We start from the raw sequence: 16,204 nt of genomic DNA, 5'->3' as shown, positions 1-16,204 counted from the left end.
AGCGTGATCTTGGCTCACTGCAACCTCCACCTCCTGGGTTTGAGCGATTCTCTTGCCTTAGCCTCCCAAGTAGCTGGGATACAGGTGCCCACCACCATACCCGGCTAATTTTTGTATTTTTAGTAGAGACGGGGTTTCACCATGTTGGCCAGGCTGGTATTGAACTCCTGACCTCAGGTGATCCGCCCTCCTCAGCTTCCCAAACTGCTGGGATTACAGGCGTGAGCCACCACGCCCGGTCAGGAACATTCTTATGAGACCTTGAATGCCTAAAAGTAACCATGCCCCTCAGACGTAATTGATTGTCTGTTTAGTATAGAATTCTAGGTTGGAAATAATTTTCCATCAGAATTTTAAAGGTGTTGCTTCATTACTTTCTAGATTGCCATGTTGCTATTAATAAATGTTTTGTTACTGATTTCTGCTCAATGTATAGGATCTGTTTGTCTCCGGAAGCTGGTAGAATATTCTCTTTGTTCCCATTTTCTTTTTTCTTTTTTTTTGAGACGGACTCTGGCTCTGTTGTCCAGGCTAGAGTGCAGTGGTGGTATCTAGGCTCCCTGCAACCTCCACCTTCCGGGTTTAAGCAACTGTCCTGCCTCAGCCTCCAGAGTGGCTGGGTCTACAGGTGCATGCCACCACCCCTGGCTATTTTTTGTATTTTTATAGTAGAGACGGGATTTCACCATGTTAGCCAGCCTGGTCTCGAACTCCTGACCTCATGATCTGCCTGCCTCGGCCTCCCAAAGTGCTGGGATTACAGGTGTGAGCCTCTATGCCTGGGCTGTTCCCATTTTCTAATATATCACCATGATATATCTTGGTATGAGTGTTTTCAGCCATTTTGCTGAGCCTTCTGAGAACTTTTTTTCCTATAATTTTTTCCTTTTCTTTCCTCTCTCACTCTTTCTTTCTCTTTTCTTTTCCTTTCCTTCCTTTCTTTTTTTTCTTTCTCTCTCTCTCACTCTCCGCCCTTCTTTTTCTCTCTCTCTCTTTATTTTATTTATTTATTTTTGAGACGGAGTATAGCTCTGTCACCCAGGCTGGAGTGCAGTGGCGCAATCTCGGCTCACTGCAACTTCCGCCTTCTGGGTTCAAGTGATTCCCCTGCCTCAGCCTCTCGAGTAGCTGGGATACAGGCACGCGCGACCACACCTGGCTAATTTTTTTTTGTATTTTAATAGAGACGGGGCTTCACCTTGTTGGTCAAGATGGTCTCGGTCCCCTGACCTTGTGATCCACCTGCCTCAGCATCCCAAAGTGCTGGGATTACAGGCATGAGCCACCGAGCCCAGCTAACTTTAAATATTTTTATAGCATTATGTTCTTTTGTAAATGCAGTATCAGCATTTAACATACAATTTTTAACTTACATACAATAAAATTTATTGTTTTCAATGTACTATTCTCTGATTTTTGTTAAATGCCTAGTGTTGTGTAACCTCCACCAAAATGAACCGTTTCAACCCTCCAACCCTCTAAAAAAAAAAAACAAATTCCCCCTTCTACTCTTTATAGTCAAACAACTATCCCTCACCCCCGGCCCCAGCCAGTAGCAACCACTGGTCTGTTTTCCATCTTTATAGTTTTGCCTTTTTCAGAATATAATCTAAATGGAACCATAACAGTAGGCAGCTTTTTGTGTCTGGCTTCTTCCGCTTAGTATAATGCATTTGAGATTCACCTGTGTTGTTGCACATGTCAGTAATTAATTCCTGTTGTTGTGTGGTAGTCCATTATATGGATATACCACAGTTTGTTCTGCAGTTGAAGGACACTGGGTTGTTTGCAATTTTTTATGATTACAAATAAAGCTGTTTATAAATATTTACACACAGCTTTTTCTGTGAACATGGGTTTTCATTTCACTTGGGTCAATATCTAGGAGTGGGATTACTGGATTTTATAGTATGTGTGTATTTAACTTTACAAGAAGCTGCTGTATTTTTTTGTGGTGTGATTGCTGTTGGCAACAAGTTTGAGAGTTCGAGTTGCTCTTCATCCTCAGCAACAGTTGGGGTGGTCAGGTTTTCTTTCTTTCTTTTTTTTTTTTTTAATATTAGCTAATTTGGGGCCAGGCACGGTGGCTCATGCCTGTAATCCCAGCACTTTGGGAGGCCACGGCAGGCGGATCACAAGGTCAGGAGTCCAAGACCAGCCTGGCCAGTATGTTGAAACCCTGTCTCTACTAAAAAATACAAAGAATTAGCCGGGTGTAGTGGTGCACTCCTGTAGTCCCAGCTACTCGGGAGGATGAGGAAGGAGAATTGCTTGAACCCAAGAGGGGGAGGTTGCAGTGAGCCGGGATTGTGCCACTGCACTCCAGCCTGGGCAAGAGAGCGAGACACTGTCTCGAAAAAAAAAAAGAAAAAAAATTAGCTAATTTCTCCTTTAGTTTGCATTTCCCTAAGGATGTTGATTCTCTTTTCATGTTCCTTTTTGCCATCATTTTATCTTCTTCGGTGTGTCTTTTGAATTCTTTGTCCATTTAAAACATTGGATTGTTTTCAGTTTTGGAATTATATATTCTGGATATAGTCCTTTGTCAGATATTTGTTTCTTTTGTTTTTTTTTTTTGAGACAGTCTCGCTGTCCCCCAGGCTGGAGTACAGTGGCATAATCTTGGCTCACCACAACCTCCACCTCCTGGGTTCAAGTGATTCTCCTGCCTCAGCCTCCTGAGTAGCTGGGATTACGAGCACTCGCCACCACACCCAGCTAATTTTTCTATTTTTAGTAGAGATGGGGTTTCACCATGTTGGCCAGGCTGGTCTCTAACTCCCAACCTCAAGTGATCCACCCACCTTGGCCTCCCAAAGTGCTGGGAGTACAGGCGTGAGTCACCGCGCCCGGATGTTTGTCAGATATTTGTTTTGCAGTGTTTTGTCTCTGTGTTTGTCTTTTCATTCTCTTAATAGTGTTTGCAGAGCAATTTTTTGTTGTTGTTTTTCTGAAACAGAGTCTTGCTCTGTTCCCCAGGCTGGAATGCAGTGGCACAATTTCACCTCACTGCAACCTTTACTTCCTGGGCTCAAGCAATTTTCCCGCCTCAGCCTCTGTAGTAGCTGGGACTATAGGCATGAGCCACCATGCCTGGCCTGCAGAGTAAAATTTTTAAACTTTGATAAAATCCAGTTTGTCAAATTTTTCTATTATGGATTGTGCTTTTGGAATCATATCTAAAAACTCTTTTTTGCCTGACTCAGGATGACAAAGATACTGTATTTTCCTATGTAAAAGTTACATAGTTTTACTTTTTTTTTTTTTTTTTTGAGATAGAGTTTTGCTCTTGTTGCCCGGGCTGGAGTGCAATGGCATGATCTTGGCTCACTGCAACCTCCGCCTCCTGAGTTCAAGCTATTCTCCTGCCTCAGCCTCCTGAGTAACTGGGATTGCAGGCATGTGCCACCACGGCTGGCTAATTTTGTATTTTTAGTAGAGACAGGGTTTCTCCATGTTGATCAGGCTGGTCTTGAACTCCCCACCTCAGGTGATCCGCCCACCTCAGCCTCCCAAAGTGTTGGGATTACAGGCATAACCCACTGTGCCTGGCCTTCACTTTTTTTTTTTTTTGAGACAGAATGTTGCTCTGTTGCCCAGGCTTGAGTGCAGTGGCATGATCTCAGCTCACTGCAATGTCTGCCTCCCAGGTTCAAGCGATTCTCCTACCTCAGCTTCCCAAGTAGTTGGGATTATAGGCGCCTGCCACCACGCCTGGCTAATTTTTGTATTTTTGGTGGAGATGGCGTTTCACCGTGTTGGCCAGGCTGGTCTCGAACTCGTGACCTCTCAGGTGATCCACCCGCCCCGGCCTCCCAAAGTGCTGGGATTACAGGAGTGAGCCACCGTGCCTGACCAGCCTTTACTTTTTTAAAAAATCAGTTGTCACTATTTATTTTCAGTTAATTTTTGCATAAGATACGAGTTATGGATTCTTTTTTTTTTTTTTTGCATCTGGATGTCCAGTTCTTTCATTATTTGTTGAAAAGATTATTCCTTCTCCATCGAATTCCCTTTGCATTTTTGTAAAGTGAACTGGCCATACTTGTATAGGTTTATTTCTGGACCTCTATTTCCACAGTTTCATTTACTGTTTTTGATTTGTGTTGAAATCAGGTAGAGAGAGTACTCCAACTTTATTCTTTTTCAAAATAGTTTTGGCTGCTCTTGTTCCTTTGCCTTTCCATATAGATTTTTTTTTTTTGGGATGGACTCTGTTGCCCAGGCTGGAGTGCAGTGGCGCGATCTCGGCTCACTGCAACCTCTACCTCCCAGGTTCAAGTGATTCTCCTGCCTCAGCCTCCTGTGTAGCTGGTACTACAGACATGTGCCACCAGGCCTGGCCACCATATGCATTGCAGAATCACTTTGTTCATCTCTCGAAAAAGTATCCTACTTTGGTTTTGTTTGGAATTGCATTGAATCTGTAGACCATTTTGAGAAGAATTGACAATTTAACGATCTTATATTTTAGTCTTTGAATACAGTCTGTATCTTTTTTTTTTAGGTCTAAAAAGTTTTTATTTCTAATTGTTTGTAACTAGTATATGGAAATACAATACAGGTTCTGCATACTAACCTTGTATTCTACAACCTTGCTAAACTCATTTACCACTTCTGGAGGTTTTTGTAGATTCTGTGGGATTTTCCACACAGACAGTGATGTCAAATGTGAATAGAAAGAATTTTATTTCTTCCTTTCCAATATGTTTGCCTTTTATATTTATTTTGCTTGCCTTGTTGTACTTTATACTTCCAATATGATGTTGAATAGGAGTAGTGAGAGGGGACATCTTTGCCTTTTTCCCTATCTTTTTTTTTTTTTTTTTTTTTTTTGAGGCGGAGTCTCCTCTGTCGCCCAGGCTGGAGTGTGCAGTGGCACGATCTTGGGTCACTGCGAACTCTGCCTCCTGGGTTCATGCCATTCTCCTGCCTCAGCCTCCCGAGTAGCTGGGACTATAGGCGCCCACCACCACGCCCGCTAAGTTTTTGTGTTTTTAGTAGAGAGAGGGTTTCACCGTGTTAGCCAGGATGGTCTTGATCTCCTGACTTCCTGATCCGCTCACCCCAGCCTCCCAAAGTGCTGGGATTACAGGCGTGAGCCACTGCGTCTGGCAGCCTTTTTCCCAATCTTAAGGGGGAAAAGAAATCAGTTTTACCACTTGATGTGGTGTTAGCTGTAGGTTTTTCACAGGTGGCGTGTGTGTCTGTGTGCCTGCCGTTTAAACACTTTAGCATTGAGTCACTTATTACCAACTCAGTCACCTAACACTACTATGTGCTAATTGTGCTCCGCATTTTACTGATGAAAAAACTGAGGCACGATGTCTAAGCAAATTGCTGAAGTTCATCCAGTTAGATAATAACTGAGCTGGAATGTTAACCTTGGCAGTCTGCATATATTATCCCTCAGAGACTCCTTTTATCATGTTAAATAAGTTCCCCTCCGTTCCTAATTTTCAGAGAGGTGAATTTTGTCAAATGCTTTTTCTCCATCTGTTGATTTAATTACACGTGGATTTTCTTTTTTTTGTCTGTTAGTATGGTGGATTACAATGTTTGATTTTAAAACTTCTGACAGACTTATTTCTGGGAGACAGCTCACTTGGTCAGGATATATTTATACATTGCTGAATTTGGTTTGCTAATATAGTCAGCCTTCTGTATCTGTGGTTTCCACAGCCATGGATTCAACCAACTGCAGATAGAAAATATTTGGAAAAAGGCTGGGTGTAGTTGCTCACGCCTGTCATCCCAGCACTTTGGGAGGCCAAGGAGTGCGGATCACTTGAAGCAAGGAGTTAAAGACCAACCTGGGAGGCCGAGGCCTGCGGATCTTGAGGTCATGAGATCGAGACCATCCTGGCTAACGTGGTGAAACCCCATCTCAACTAAAAATACAAAAAATTAGCCGGGCGAGGTGGCAGGCGCCTGCCTGTAGTCCCAGCTACTCGGGAGGCTGAGGCAGGAGAATGGTGTGAACCCGGGAGGTGGAGTTTGCAGTGAGCCGAGATTGCGCCATTGCACTCCAGCCTGGGTGACAGAGTGAGACTCCGTCTCAGAAAAAAAAAAAAAAAAAAAAAAAAAAGACCAACCTGGCCAACATGGTGAAACCCAGTCTCTACTAAAAATACAAAAATTAGTCCCAGCTACTGGACTGAGGCACGAGGATCGCTTGATTACCCAGACTGGAGTGCAGTGGCGCAATCACAGCTCACTGCAGCCTAAAACTCCTGGGCTCAAGTGATCCTCCTACCTCACCCTCCCCAGTACCTGGGACTACAGATGCACACCATCATGCCCATCTAATTTTTTATTTTTGTAGAGACGAGGTCTCTCACCATGTTGCCCAGGCTGGTCTCAAGCACCTGGCTTTGAGCAGTCTTCCTGCGTTAGCCTCCCAAAGTGCTGGGATTACAGGTGTGAGAAAACCTGGATTTGTTTGTTTTTAAAAGAAACAGGGTTTTGCTCTGTCATCCAGGCTGGAGTGCAGTGGCAAGATCACAGCTCAGTGGCGCGTTGAACTCCTGGCCTCAAGCGATCCTCCTGCCTTAACCTCTGAAAACGTTTTTTTTTTTGATTCACAGTTTTAAGACTTTCTAAGAGGCTGGATGTGGTGGCTGTGACCTGTAATCCCAGCACTTTGGGAGGCCGAGGTGGGTGGATCACTTGAGGCCAGGAGTTCAAGACCAGTCTGACGAACATGGTGAAACCCATCTCTACCAAAAATACAAGAATCAGCTGGGAGTGGTGGTGCGCTCCTGTAGTCTCAGCTATTCGTGAGGCTGAGGCAGGAGAATCACTTGAACCTGGGAGGATCGTAGTGAGCCAAGATGGTGCCACTGCACTCCAGCTTGGGCAACAGAGCGAGACTCTGTCTCAAAAAAAAAAAAAAAGCTGGGCGCAGTGGCTCATGCCTGTAATCCCAGCACTTTGGGAGGCCGAGGCGGGTGGATCACGAGGTCAAGAGATAGAGACCATCCTGGCAACATGGTGAAATCCTGTCTCTACTAAAAATACAAAACATCAGCTGGGTGTGGTGGCAAGCGCCTGTAATCCCAGCTACTTGAGAGCCTGAGGCAGGAGAATAGGTTGAACACGGGAGGCGGAGGTTGCGGTGAGCCGAGATCGCACCATTGCACTCCAGCCTGGGCAAAAAGAATGAAACTGTCTCAAAAAAAAAAAAAAAGGGAGAGAAAGTATTTGGGAAAAAAAATGGGTGGTTATATCTGTACTGCATGTGTACAAACTTTTTTCCTTGTCATTATTTCCTAAACAATACGGTATAACAACTATTCATATAGCACTTATGTTATATTAGGTGTCGTAAGTAATCTAGAGATGACTTAAAGTATGCAGAGGATGTACATAGATTATATGCAAATATGACATCATTTTATATCAGGGACTTGAACATCTGTGGGTTTTGGTGTGGGGTGGGGGAGATCTTGGAACCAATTCCCCAGAAATATGGAGGGACAGCTGTATTTTGTTGAGGATTTTTGCATCTGTGTTTATGAGGGATATTGATCTGTAGTTTTTTGGAAATTTCCTTGTGTGATTTTAGTATCAGATAATGCAAGCCTCATAAAATGAGGAAATACAGGCTTTGTTTCTTCTAGGATGATTTTTTATTTACCCTGTGTGCTTGTTGAGGGTTTTATTATGTAAGGGGCTTTCTCGGATTTATAGTGATTCTTAGTTGGTTTGGCTCATATTTACGCTTGGGGCACTAAAAGGGTGATTGGAAGCTCTGAGTCTTTGGACAAGATTTGTTCCTTTTGTGCCTACATTGTCTACAGGGATGTTATTCTGATTCTTACTATTTTTTTTCCCTCGTAGTAACTGCATGGAATTTGATCTTGAATTTTTAGGGGGTTTTGTATGTATAATTTAAAATTTGCTTATCTTTTGCTGTTGCAGGACTTTTTCATAGTTTAGCTAAAGACGGAATCCTTGTCCCACAGCCACGATAATTTAGGCTCACAATTTGAAGCTTGAGTAAAGCAGGGTTTTATTGGGTGAAAAGGGAAAAAAGGGGGAACAGGGACTCTGCAAGGCCAGAGTTCCTGCTGCTGTGCTTCCTGCCTCGCAGCTTTGAATCCCAGGTTGCACACAGGAAGAAGAGGGGCCAGGCTCCTCCCTGCTGCAAACAGCAGGAATCTCTGTGGCTCCACCCCAGTGTGCATTCCTCCCAGTCTGCTGGCTGCCTGGAGATTCTCCAGGGACCCCCTCCCACATGGCTGTCTCATTATTAATGAGATTAAGCATCTTCTTACTTGTTTAAGATCCAGAGCCATGTGCATCTACTTGTCTGAACTGTCTACAACATTTGCCTGTTTTAATGATGAAAACAGGCAAAAGTTTTCAAAAGTAGTGCAGAGCTTTGTAGAAAATTAGAAAATGCAGACAGTTAAATAAAAAATCACTTAAAAATAAATAAAAATAGTTGAACTACCTAGAGACGATCCTGTCAATCCCTTAGTGAATAGTCACTCTGATTTTTTTCTACACCTAGGTATAGATATTTGAATTTTTTCCTCAGCCTGCAATTGTATTTACTCACATCGCTTTTCAACCTGCTCTTTTCAGTGGACGGTCTCTACCCATTTATTTTAGTAAATGTTTTATCTTATATATAGATCATACTCAAATTTTCCAAAATGGTTGTAGCTTGTGTGTCCAAATCACAGTTGAGTTCATGACTACACATATTATCCTGTTGTTCCATCCTTGAGTCTCTTTTAATCTAGCACACTCCCGTTTCTATAATGACATAGATTGCTGAAAAGATCAAGCCATACGTCCTGCAGCGTGTCTCACCTCTTGGATTTGTCTGGTTCTTCCCTCATGGCGTTGTTTTAGTTGTTCCTGTTCCTTCAGTTCTCTGTAAATCAGAAATTAGATCTAAATGCTTCATGGGTTCCAATGAAATACTTTGGCTAGAATGCATTATCGATGGACATCTGATGTTTAAATAGCATCAGAAGACACAATATCGTGGTGACTACTAAATCAGGGTGGTAACAGTCTGATCCCTCTCTTGTATACTTGTTTTTTTCCTTTGGGACTTTTAGAACTGGAAAGTATTCCATGTGACAGTATACTTAACGGTTAAAACTTAAATTGCTTTTTAATTTTTTTTTTTTTTTTTTTTTGAGATGGAGGTGTCACTGTGTTGTTCAGTCTGAACTCAAATTCCTGGGCTCAAGAGAGCCTCTGAGGTAGCTGAGACTACGTGTTACCTGAAAGGGGATCCAGACCCAGACCCCAAGAGAGGGTTCTTGGATCTAGAACAAGAAAGAATTAGAAGGAAATCCATACAGAAAAGTAAAAACAAGTTTATTAAGAAAGTAGAGGAATAAAGAATGTCTACTCCATAGACAGAGCAGACCCAAGGGCTGCTGTTTGCCCATTTTTATGGTTATTTTTTTTATTTTTATTTTTTTTTTGAGATGGAGTCTCGCTCTGTCACCCAGGCACCCAGGCTGGAGTGCAGTGGCGCGATCTCGGCTCACTGCAAGCTCCGCCTCCCGGGGTCACGCCATTCTCCTGCCTCAGCTTCTCCGAGCAGCTGGGACTACAGGCGCCCGCCACCACGCCCGGCCAATTTTTTGTATTTTTAGTAGAGACGGGGTTTCACCGTGGTCTCGATCTCCTGACCTCGTGATCCACCCGCCTCGGCCTCCCAAAGTGCTGGGATTACAAGCGTGAGCGACCGCGCCCGGCCGGGTTATTTCTTGATTATATGCTAAACAAGGGGTGGATTATTCATGCCTCCCCTTTTCAGACCATTTAGAGTAACTTCCTGACGTTGCCATGGCATTTGTAAGCTTTCATGGCACTGGTTTTGGTGGGTTTTAGCAAGCTTCTTTACAGCAGGCTGTTTTATCAGCAAGGTCTTTATGACCTGTATCTTCTGCCAACCTTTTAGCTTATCCTGTGACTTAGAATGCCTTAACCTCCTGGGAATGCATCCCAGCAGGTTTCAGCTTCGTTTTACCCAGTCGCTATTCAGGATGGAGTTGCTCTGGTTCAAATGCCTCTGGCACACCCAGCTTCTTAAATTGCTTTTTGGCATTACTTGATAACCCTTGCCTAAACTACTACTGTCATTAGAGTTTGAGAAGTGATGTCTTTCTAATTCTGTGGTTCTTCTGTATTTATTAGTTGACGTTTTTCTGTAAAGTATAGCTTTCCTTTATCAGTCGGAACAGTATAAATGTTTAATTCTTTTCCCTTAATTACAGTTTTCAAAATAGGTAGTAATTTTAAATAGCAGTCTAAAATGGCACAATTTTTTTTTATCTTTTAATATGAGGGGCTCACAGATTTTTATTGATTCAGTGTGTTTTCATTTTCTAACAATTACCTATTTTAATGTTCGGGTCTTCACTGCTTTGGCCAGTAGGAGTTCTTTCAAGCTGGATCTTGTATCCTTTTAATTTGATCTTTTTTATTATTATTTATTTTTTATGAGTCGGTGTCTTGCTTACTGTAGCCTTCAATTCCTGGGCTCAAGTGATCCTCCTGCCTCAGTCTCACCAGTAGATGGAACTACAGGTGCGTGCCACCATGCCTGACTAATTTTTAAAAAATCTTTTGTAGAAACAGGCTCTTTTGCCCAGGCTGGTCTCGAACTCACGGGCTCAAGCATTCCCCCCCATACTCACCCACCTTGGCCTCCTAAAGTGGCGGGATTACAGGCATGAGCCACTGCACGTGGCCTTTATCTATTATTTTTAAATAGCTTCCTGGCTTTCTGGCACGGAAAAATGTCCTGGTTTTACCTTGTGCTTTCTTTGCCTCAGACCTGAAATGAGTTTTTTTTTTTTTTTCAGGGAGCCTTTTTGTGGTAAATGGTCTCAACTTTGAACTTCAGAGATGCTCGATGTTACCAGGATGATGAGTTTGTATGCCGTTTGTCTAGTGGACAAAACTAGGAAATACTTAAAAAGCGGTAGACGGGCGTGGTGGCTCATGCCTGTAATCCCAGCACTTTGGGAGGCCAAGGTGGGCAGATCACAAGGTCAGGAGTTCGAGACCATCCTGGCTAACATGGTGAAACCCCATCTCTACTAAAATACAAAAAAAATTAGCCAGGCATAGGTGGTGCACGTCTGTAGTCCCAGCTACTCGGGAGGCTGAGGCAGGAGAATGGCATAAAACCCGGGAGGTGGAGCTTGCAGTGAGCCAAGATCGTGCCACTGCACTCCAGCCTAGGCGACAGAGTGAGACTCTGTCTCAAAACAAACAAACAAAGAAAAGGGTTAGAGTTCATATTCATATTCTTAATTCTTTTTTTTTTGAAACAGAGTTTCACTCTTGTTGCCCAGGCTGGAGTGCAGTGGTGCGTCTCAGCTCATTGCAACCTCCGCCCCCCAGGTTCAAGCAATTCTCCTGCCTCAGCTCCCTGAGTAGCTGAAATTACAGGCATGCATCACCACACCCAGCTAATTTTGTGGTTTTAGTAGAGATGGGGTTTCACCATGTTGGCCAGGCTGGTCTCGAACTCCTGACTTCAGGTGATCCACCCACCTCAGCCTCCCAAAGTGCTGGGATTACAGGCGTGAGCCACCGCTCCCGGCCAATTTCTTTGATTTTACAATTGTGTCATATCTCTTATTCTGAAGATCTAGATTCCTAACATGATTAATTACTTGCTTTAACCTATGATATAAAGGAAATAGTTTCAAAATACCAACATTGATGTTACTACGCAGAGTGGAAGTTTTTTTTGTCTTTGGAATGCATCTTGATGAAGATGTATAGTCAGAATACTGTTTTTAAAGTCCTGGGAATAGATCTTTTGTTTATATGGTTATGTTATCATTTTGGTATACAGTTATGTTTATTTATTCAAACTTTTGAATTTAAGGGATTTTCAAAGTTCTGTAGAGAGATAAACACAGTGAACTCTTGCTTCTACTCTGTTTTATCCTGACCCTTATAAGGAGGTGTTCTCATTAGTTTCTTGTTTATCCTTCTAGTGTTGCTTTTTCTATATACAAACAAATATAAGCATATTCTTAATTCTTCCTTTTTCCTCATCCAAAGCTGGTGTATTTCATACACTGTTCTTTTGCTTTTCCTCTCCTTTTTTTTTCTCTTTAACTTAAGAGTATATCTTGGAGGTAAATACATAGAAATTTTACACATTGCATTGTAATGACTGTGGTATTCCATTATTTAGATGGACCATAGTCTTTTCAGCCAGTCACTTACTGTGAGACAACTTGAGCTGTTTCTAATTTTTTGTTATTACAAACAGTACTGAGTGAATAACGTGTTATATATTCTGGGATAGAAGTGGGACTGCTGTATAAAAAGGTAAATACATTTGTGTTTCTTTGTATTTTTGGGTGGTATTTGTTTTTGTTTTTGTTTTTGAGACAGGGTCTCACTGTCACCCAGGCTGGAATGCAGTAGAATGTTCATGGCTCACTTCAGCCTTGACCTCCTGGGTTCAAGTGATCCTCCCCTCAGCCTCCCAAGTAGCTGGGACCATAGGCGTGCCCCACCATGCCTGGCTAATGTTTAAAAATTGTTTGTAGATATGGGGTCTCACTAGGTTCAGGAGGAAGTAAAATTACATTTGTGTGTTCAGATTGCTGTCTTAACCAAGAACTCACTGCTCTCTTCATGAAACATTGTCACTTAGCCCTTGGTGTTTGGGATGTCAAAGAGAATTCCATTTTGGATATTGATTGTTTCCACTTCAGCCTCAAATGCTTATTCTCCAGATTTTCACACAGGTGGCTCCTTCTCATCGCCTCTAAAAAAATTTTTAATTTATGTATTTATTTTTTTGAGACAGGGTCTTGCTCTATTACCCAGGCTGGAGTGCAGTGGTGTGATCTTGGCTCACTCCAGCCTTGACCTCCCAGGCTCAAGTGATCTTTCTGCCTCAGCTTAGACTAGAGGTGTGTACCACCAAGCCCAGCTTATTTTTGTATTTTTTTGTAGAGACAGGGTTTCACAGTTGCCCACGCTGGTCTTGAACTCCTGGGCTCAGGCGAACCACCTGCCTCAGCCTCCCAAAGGGCTGAGATTATAGGTGTGAGCCACTGGTCTACCTTTTTTTTTTTTTAATCTCTTTTATCATTGTTTTAGTTTTTATGGGCTTTTTTGTTTTGTTTTTCTGAATTATTTTAAAAGTCTTATTTTTATTCCATGGATGCCACAGTTTCTCTTATCTCTTTGAGGATATTAATTACAAAGCGTTTTTCCTTAAGTTTTTAATCTGTCCCCTCCCCACCCCCTCTTTCTGCACTAATTTTGTTTCCTCTGAATTCCTTTCTGTTTGTCTTGAATCTTGCCTTTCATATTGGAGGCTTTTCTCAAGTGTTTGGTGGTCCTTGGTACATTATGAGTGAAGTATTTAAAAGCTGATTGGAGGCGGTGTGTGGTGGCTCATGTCTGTAATCCCAGCACTTTGGGAGGCCAAGGCAGGTGGATCACCTGAGGTGAGGATTTAAAACCAGCCTGGCCAACATGGTAAAACTCCATTTCTACTAAAAATATATAAAATCAGCTGGGTGTGGTGGCACACTCCTGTAATGTCAGCTACTTAGGAGGCTGAGGCAGGAGAATTGCTTGAACCTGGGAGGCAGAGGTTGTGGTGAGCCAAGATCACGCCACTGCACTCCAGCCTAGGTGACAGTGCGAGACTCTGTCTCAATAAATAAATAAATAAAGCTGATTGGATGCACAGGAGTATCAAAACAGTACTGTTTGTAATGACTCCAAACTGGAAACAACCTAGTTGTGCATCAACAGTAGAATGAATAAATGGTTTATGGTATAGTCATACAGTGAAATACTATTTACTATTTAGGATTGAGAATGAATCAACTACACTACACTGCAACAATCTGGGTGACTCTCACAAACCTAATGTTGAATAAAAGAAGCCAGACACAGAAGAGTACACACTGCAGGCTTCTGTTGAAAGTTCAAAAGCAGGCAAAACTAACCCGTGACGTTAGAAGTCAGGATATTGGTTCCCTTTAGTGGTAGGGCAGTGGTTAGTGACTGGAAGGGAGCGCAAGGGGCCTTCTGGGATGCTGGTAATGTTCATTTCCTCGAGCTGGGGCCCTGGTTATGCAAGCTTGTTCACTGTGTGCCATTCCATTGAACTGTATATTAGATTTGTGTACTTTTTGGTATGTACACTTCAATTGAAAGTTTATATGAAGTAAAAGAGGAAAAAGGTAATGGAATCTCTGTATGGGCAGGGTTGGTTTATTGACTGGTACGCACAGCATGTGGTCAGACATCCAGGCAACACTCTTTTACTGGGGACTGTTGAATGTCAGTGTCTGAAGATGGGACATGGGTGTGTTTGTTCTTTCTGCTGTGTTTAACTGGAAGTCTTTAGGTTTCCTTTTAAACCTCTTTTATTGAGAAGACAAAGTGTTTTTTAAATCAGATTTGAAAGATACCCAAGATGAGGTAGTGCATCAGTTTCTTCTTTGAGAAACACATTAGTAGAATTGAAATTTCTGTTCATTCACTCATTCATTTAGTGAATACTTTAAAGTCAAGATGAACAGGGTTTATGTCCTCTTGGAGTATAGAGCACAGCAGAAATTACCAACATTAAATATAAGTGGGATGAGTTATGGAGGGGAAATAGAGACTGCCATGGAAGCCCAGGGTAGAAGAACATAGGGTAGTCTTCAGGGACAGAGAAGACTTCCCCAAGGATATGATGTTTTCGTTAGGTGAAGAATAGGGGAAAATTCACTTTTTCTTCATGAAAATGTCTCGGTGTGAAAGCTTGTGTTAATGAAAATGTCTCATCTTGATGTGAAAACCTTTATTCCTGTCTGATCACCCTGTTATGTGATTTCAGGTGGAGAGTATAGTGAAGATGATGTAAATGAATTAGTGAAGGAAGATGAAGTGGATGGTGAAGAGCAGACACAGAAAACCCAAGGGAAAAAAAGAAAGGCCCAGAGCATTCCAGCCAGGTGATGCTGCCCTCAAGGCCTTTAGAAGTTAGGGGCTATTGTCACAACCATCCTGATTGCTAAGATTGGTCTCATGGTAGATTTAATGAAGCCAGCGTTTCTAACCCTTTTCTCTTTGAGGGAAACATTTGCTGTTATTTTAGGATTAACTTCTTGGTCTCTGGAAAGCTTTAAAAATTTTGAACTTTAATGTAAAGAAAATGTTAATAGGTAATATGTACATATGGTTAAAACAGAAAATTCAGTCCCTAAAAAGATGTTTACCCTGTTCCTAGCCCTTGTTGCTTTGCCTCTGAAGAACTATGCTACCAGAGATAGTCTGTGCATGCAAATGCATACATGTCTATATTTTCTTTCTTCATTTTTTTTTTAGAAAAAAATATAAATAGTAGCATACTCACTTTCTCATTTTCATTTCTCTTTATTTCACATCTTGGAGATAGTACCATGGCAGTATCTCCTCCTTTTCATAGTATTACATTATGTGAATAGGCCTTACTTTATTTAGGCTTTCCTGTATTGAGGGATGTTTAGATTGTATCTAGTCTTTACTACAACAAACAAGACTGCAGTGAATATTCTTTGTATACATGTATACAAAGTATACATAAATATATAAATGTATATAGTGTATACATGTATAAATATACCTGTAAATGTAACATTTAGAAGGAGAATTGTTTGATCTAAGGTTATATATGCAATTAAATTTTAAAAATACAGCTATTAGCACATTGTCTGGCATAGGCCTGGTATGGGCTTCTTTTCCCATGAAAATTATGAAAATTCTGACAGGTTATTTAACTTAGATAAGGGCATCTTCCATAGAAGTCTTTTACCTCACTTGGGTGTTTCTGTCTTCTTGGGCATTGAAGCAAAAAGCAGATTATCATTTATGAAAAGGAAAAAAGAATTGTAGGTATTAGTCACCTAAAGTCAAAATAGTCTAAGAAGCAATATACTCTTATAAGTCTTGGGCCCAGTTTTTTTGTCCTTGAATTTTTTTTTTTCTTTTTTTTTTTGAGACAGAGTCTCGCCCTGTTGCCCATGGTGGAGTGCAGTGGCGTGATCTCTGCTCACTGCAACCTCCGCCTCCTGGGTTGAATTCCCTGCCTCAGCCTCCAAGTAGCTGGGATTATAGGCACCCACCAACACGCCTGGCTAATTTCCTCATCTTGTTGTGATGAAAGTTTATATGAAGTAAAAGAGAAAAAAGTGGAATCTCTGTG

The 16,204-nt window shown here is 41.9% G+C and overlaps 1 protein-coding gene across 1 annotated transcript in view; it reads left to right on the top strand.

The window, feature by feature from the left end:
• CFDP1 (craniofacial development protein 1) overlaps positions 1–16,204 on the top strand; it is a 132,905-nt gene that overhangs the window by 3,934 nt on the left and 112,767 nt on the right. The window contains exon 2 of the mRNA XM_003259963.2: positions 14,858–14,975. Within this exon, the coding sequence (XP_003260011.1) occupies positions 14,858–14,975 (118 nt within the window). The remainder of the gene's footprint in view (positions 1–14,857; positions 14,976–16,204) is intronic.

This window comes from Nomascus leucogenys, chromosome 2 (genome assembly GCF_006542625.1).
Source record: "Nomascus leucogenys isolate Asia chromosome 2, Asia_NLE_v1, whole genome shotgun sequence".
Taxonomy (NCBI): Eukaryota; Metazoa; Chordata; class Mammalia; order Primates; family Hylobatidae; genus Nomascus; species Nomascus leucogenys.
This window is presented reverse-complemented; position numbering and strand designations above follow the sequence as displayed.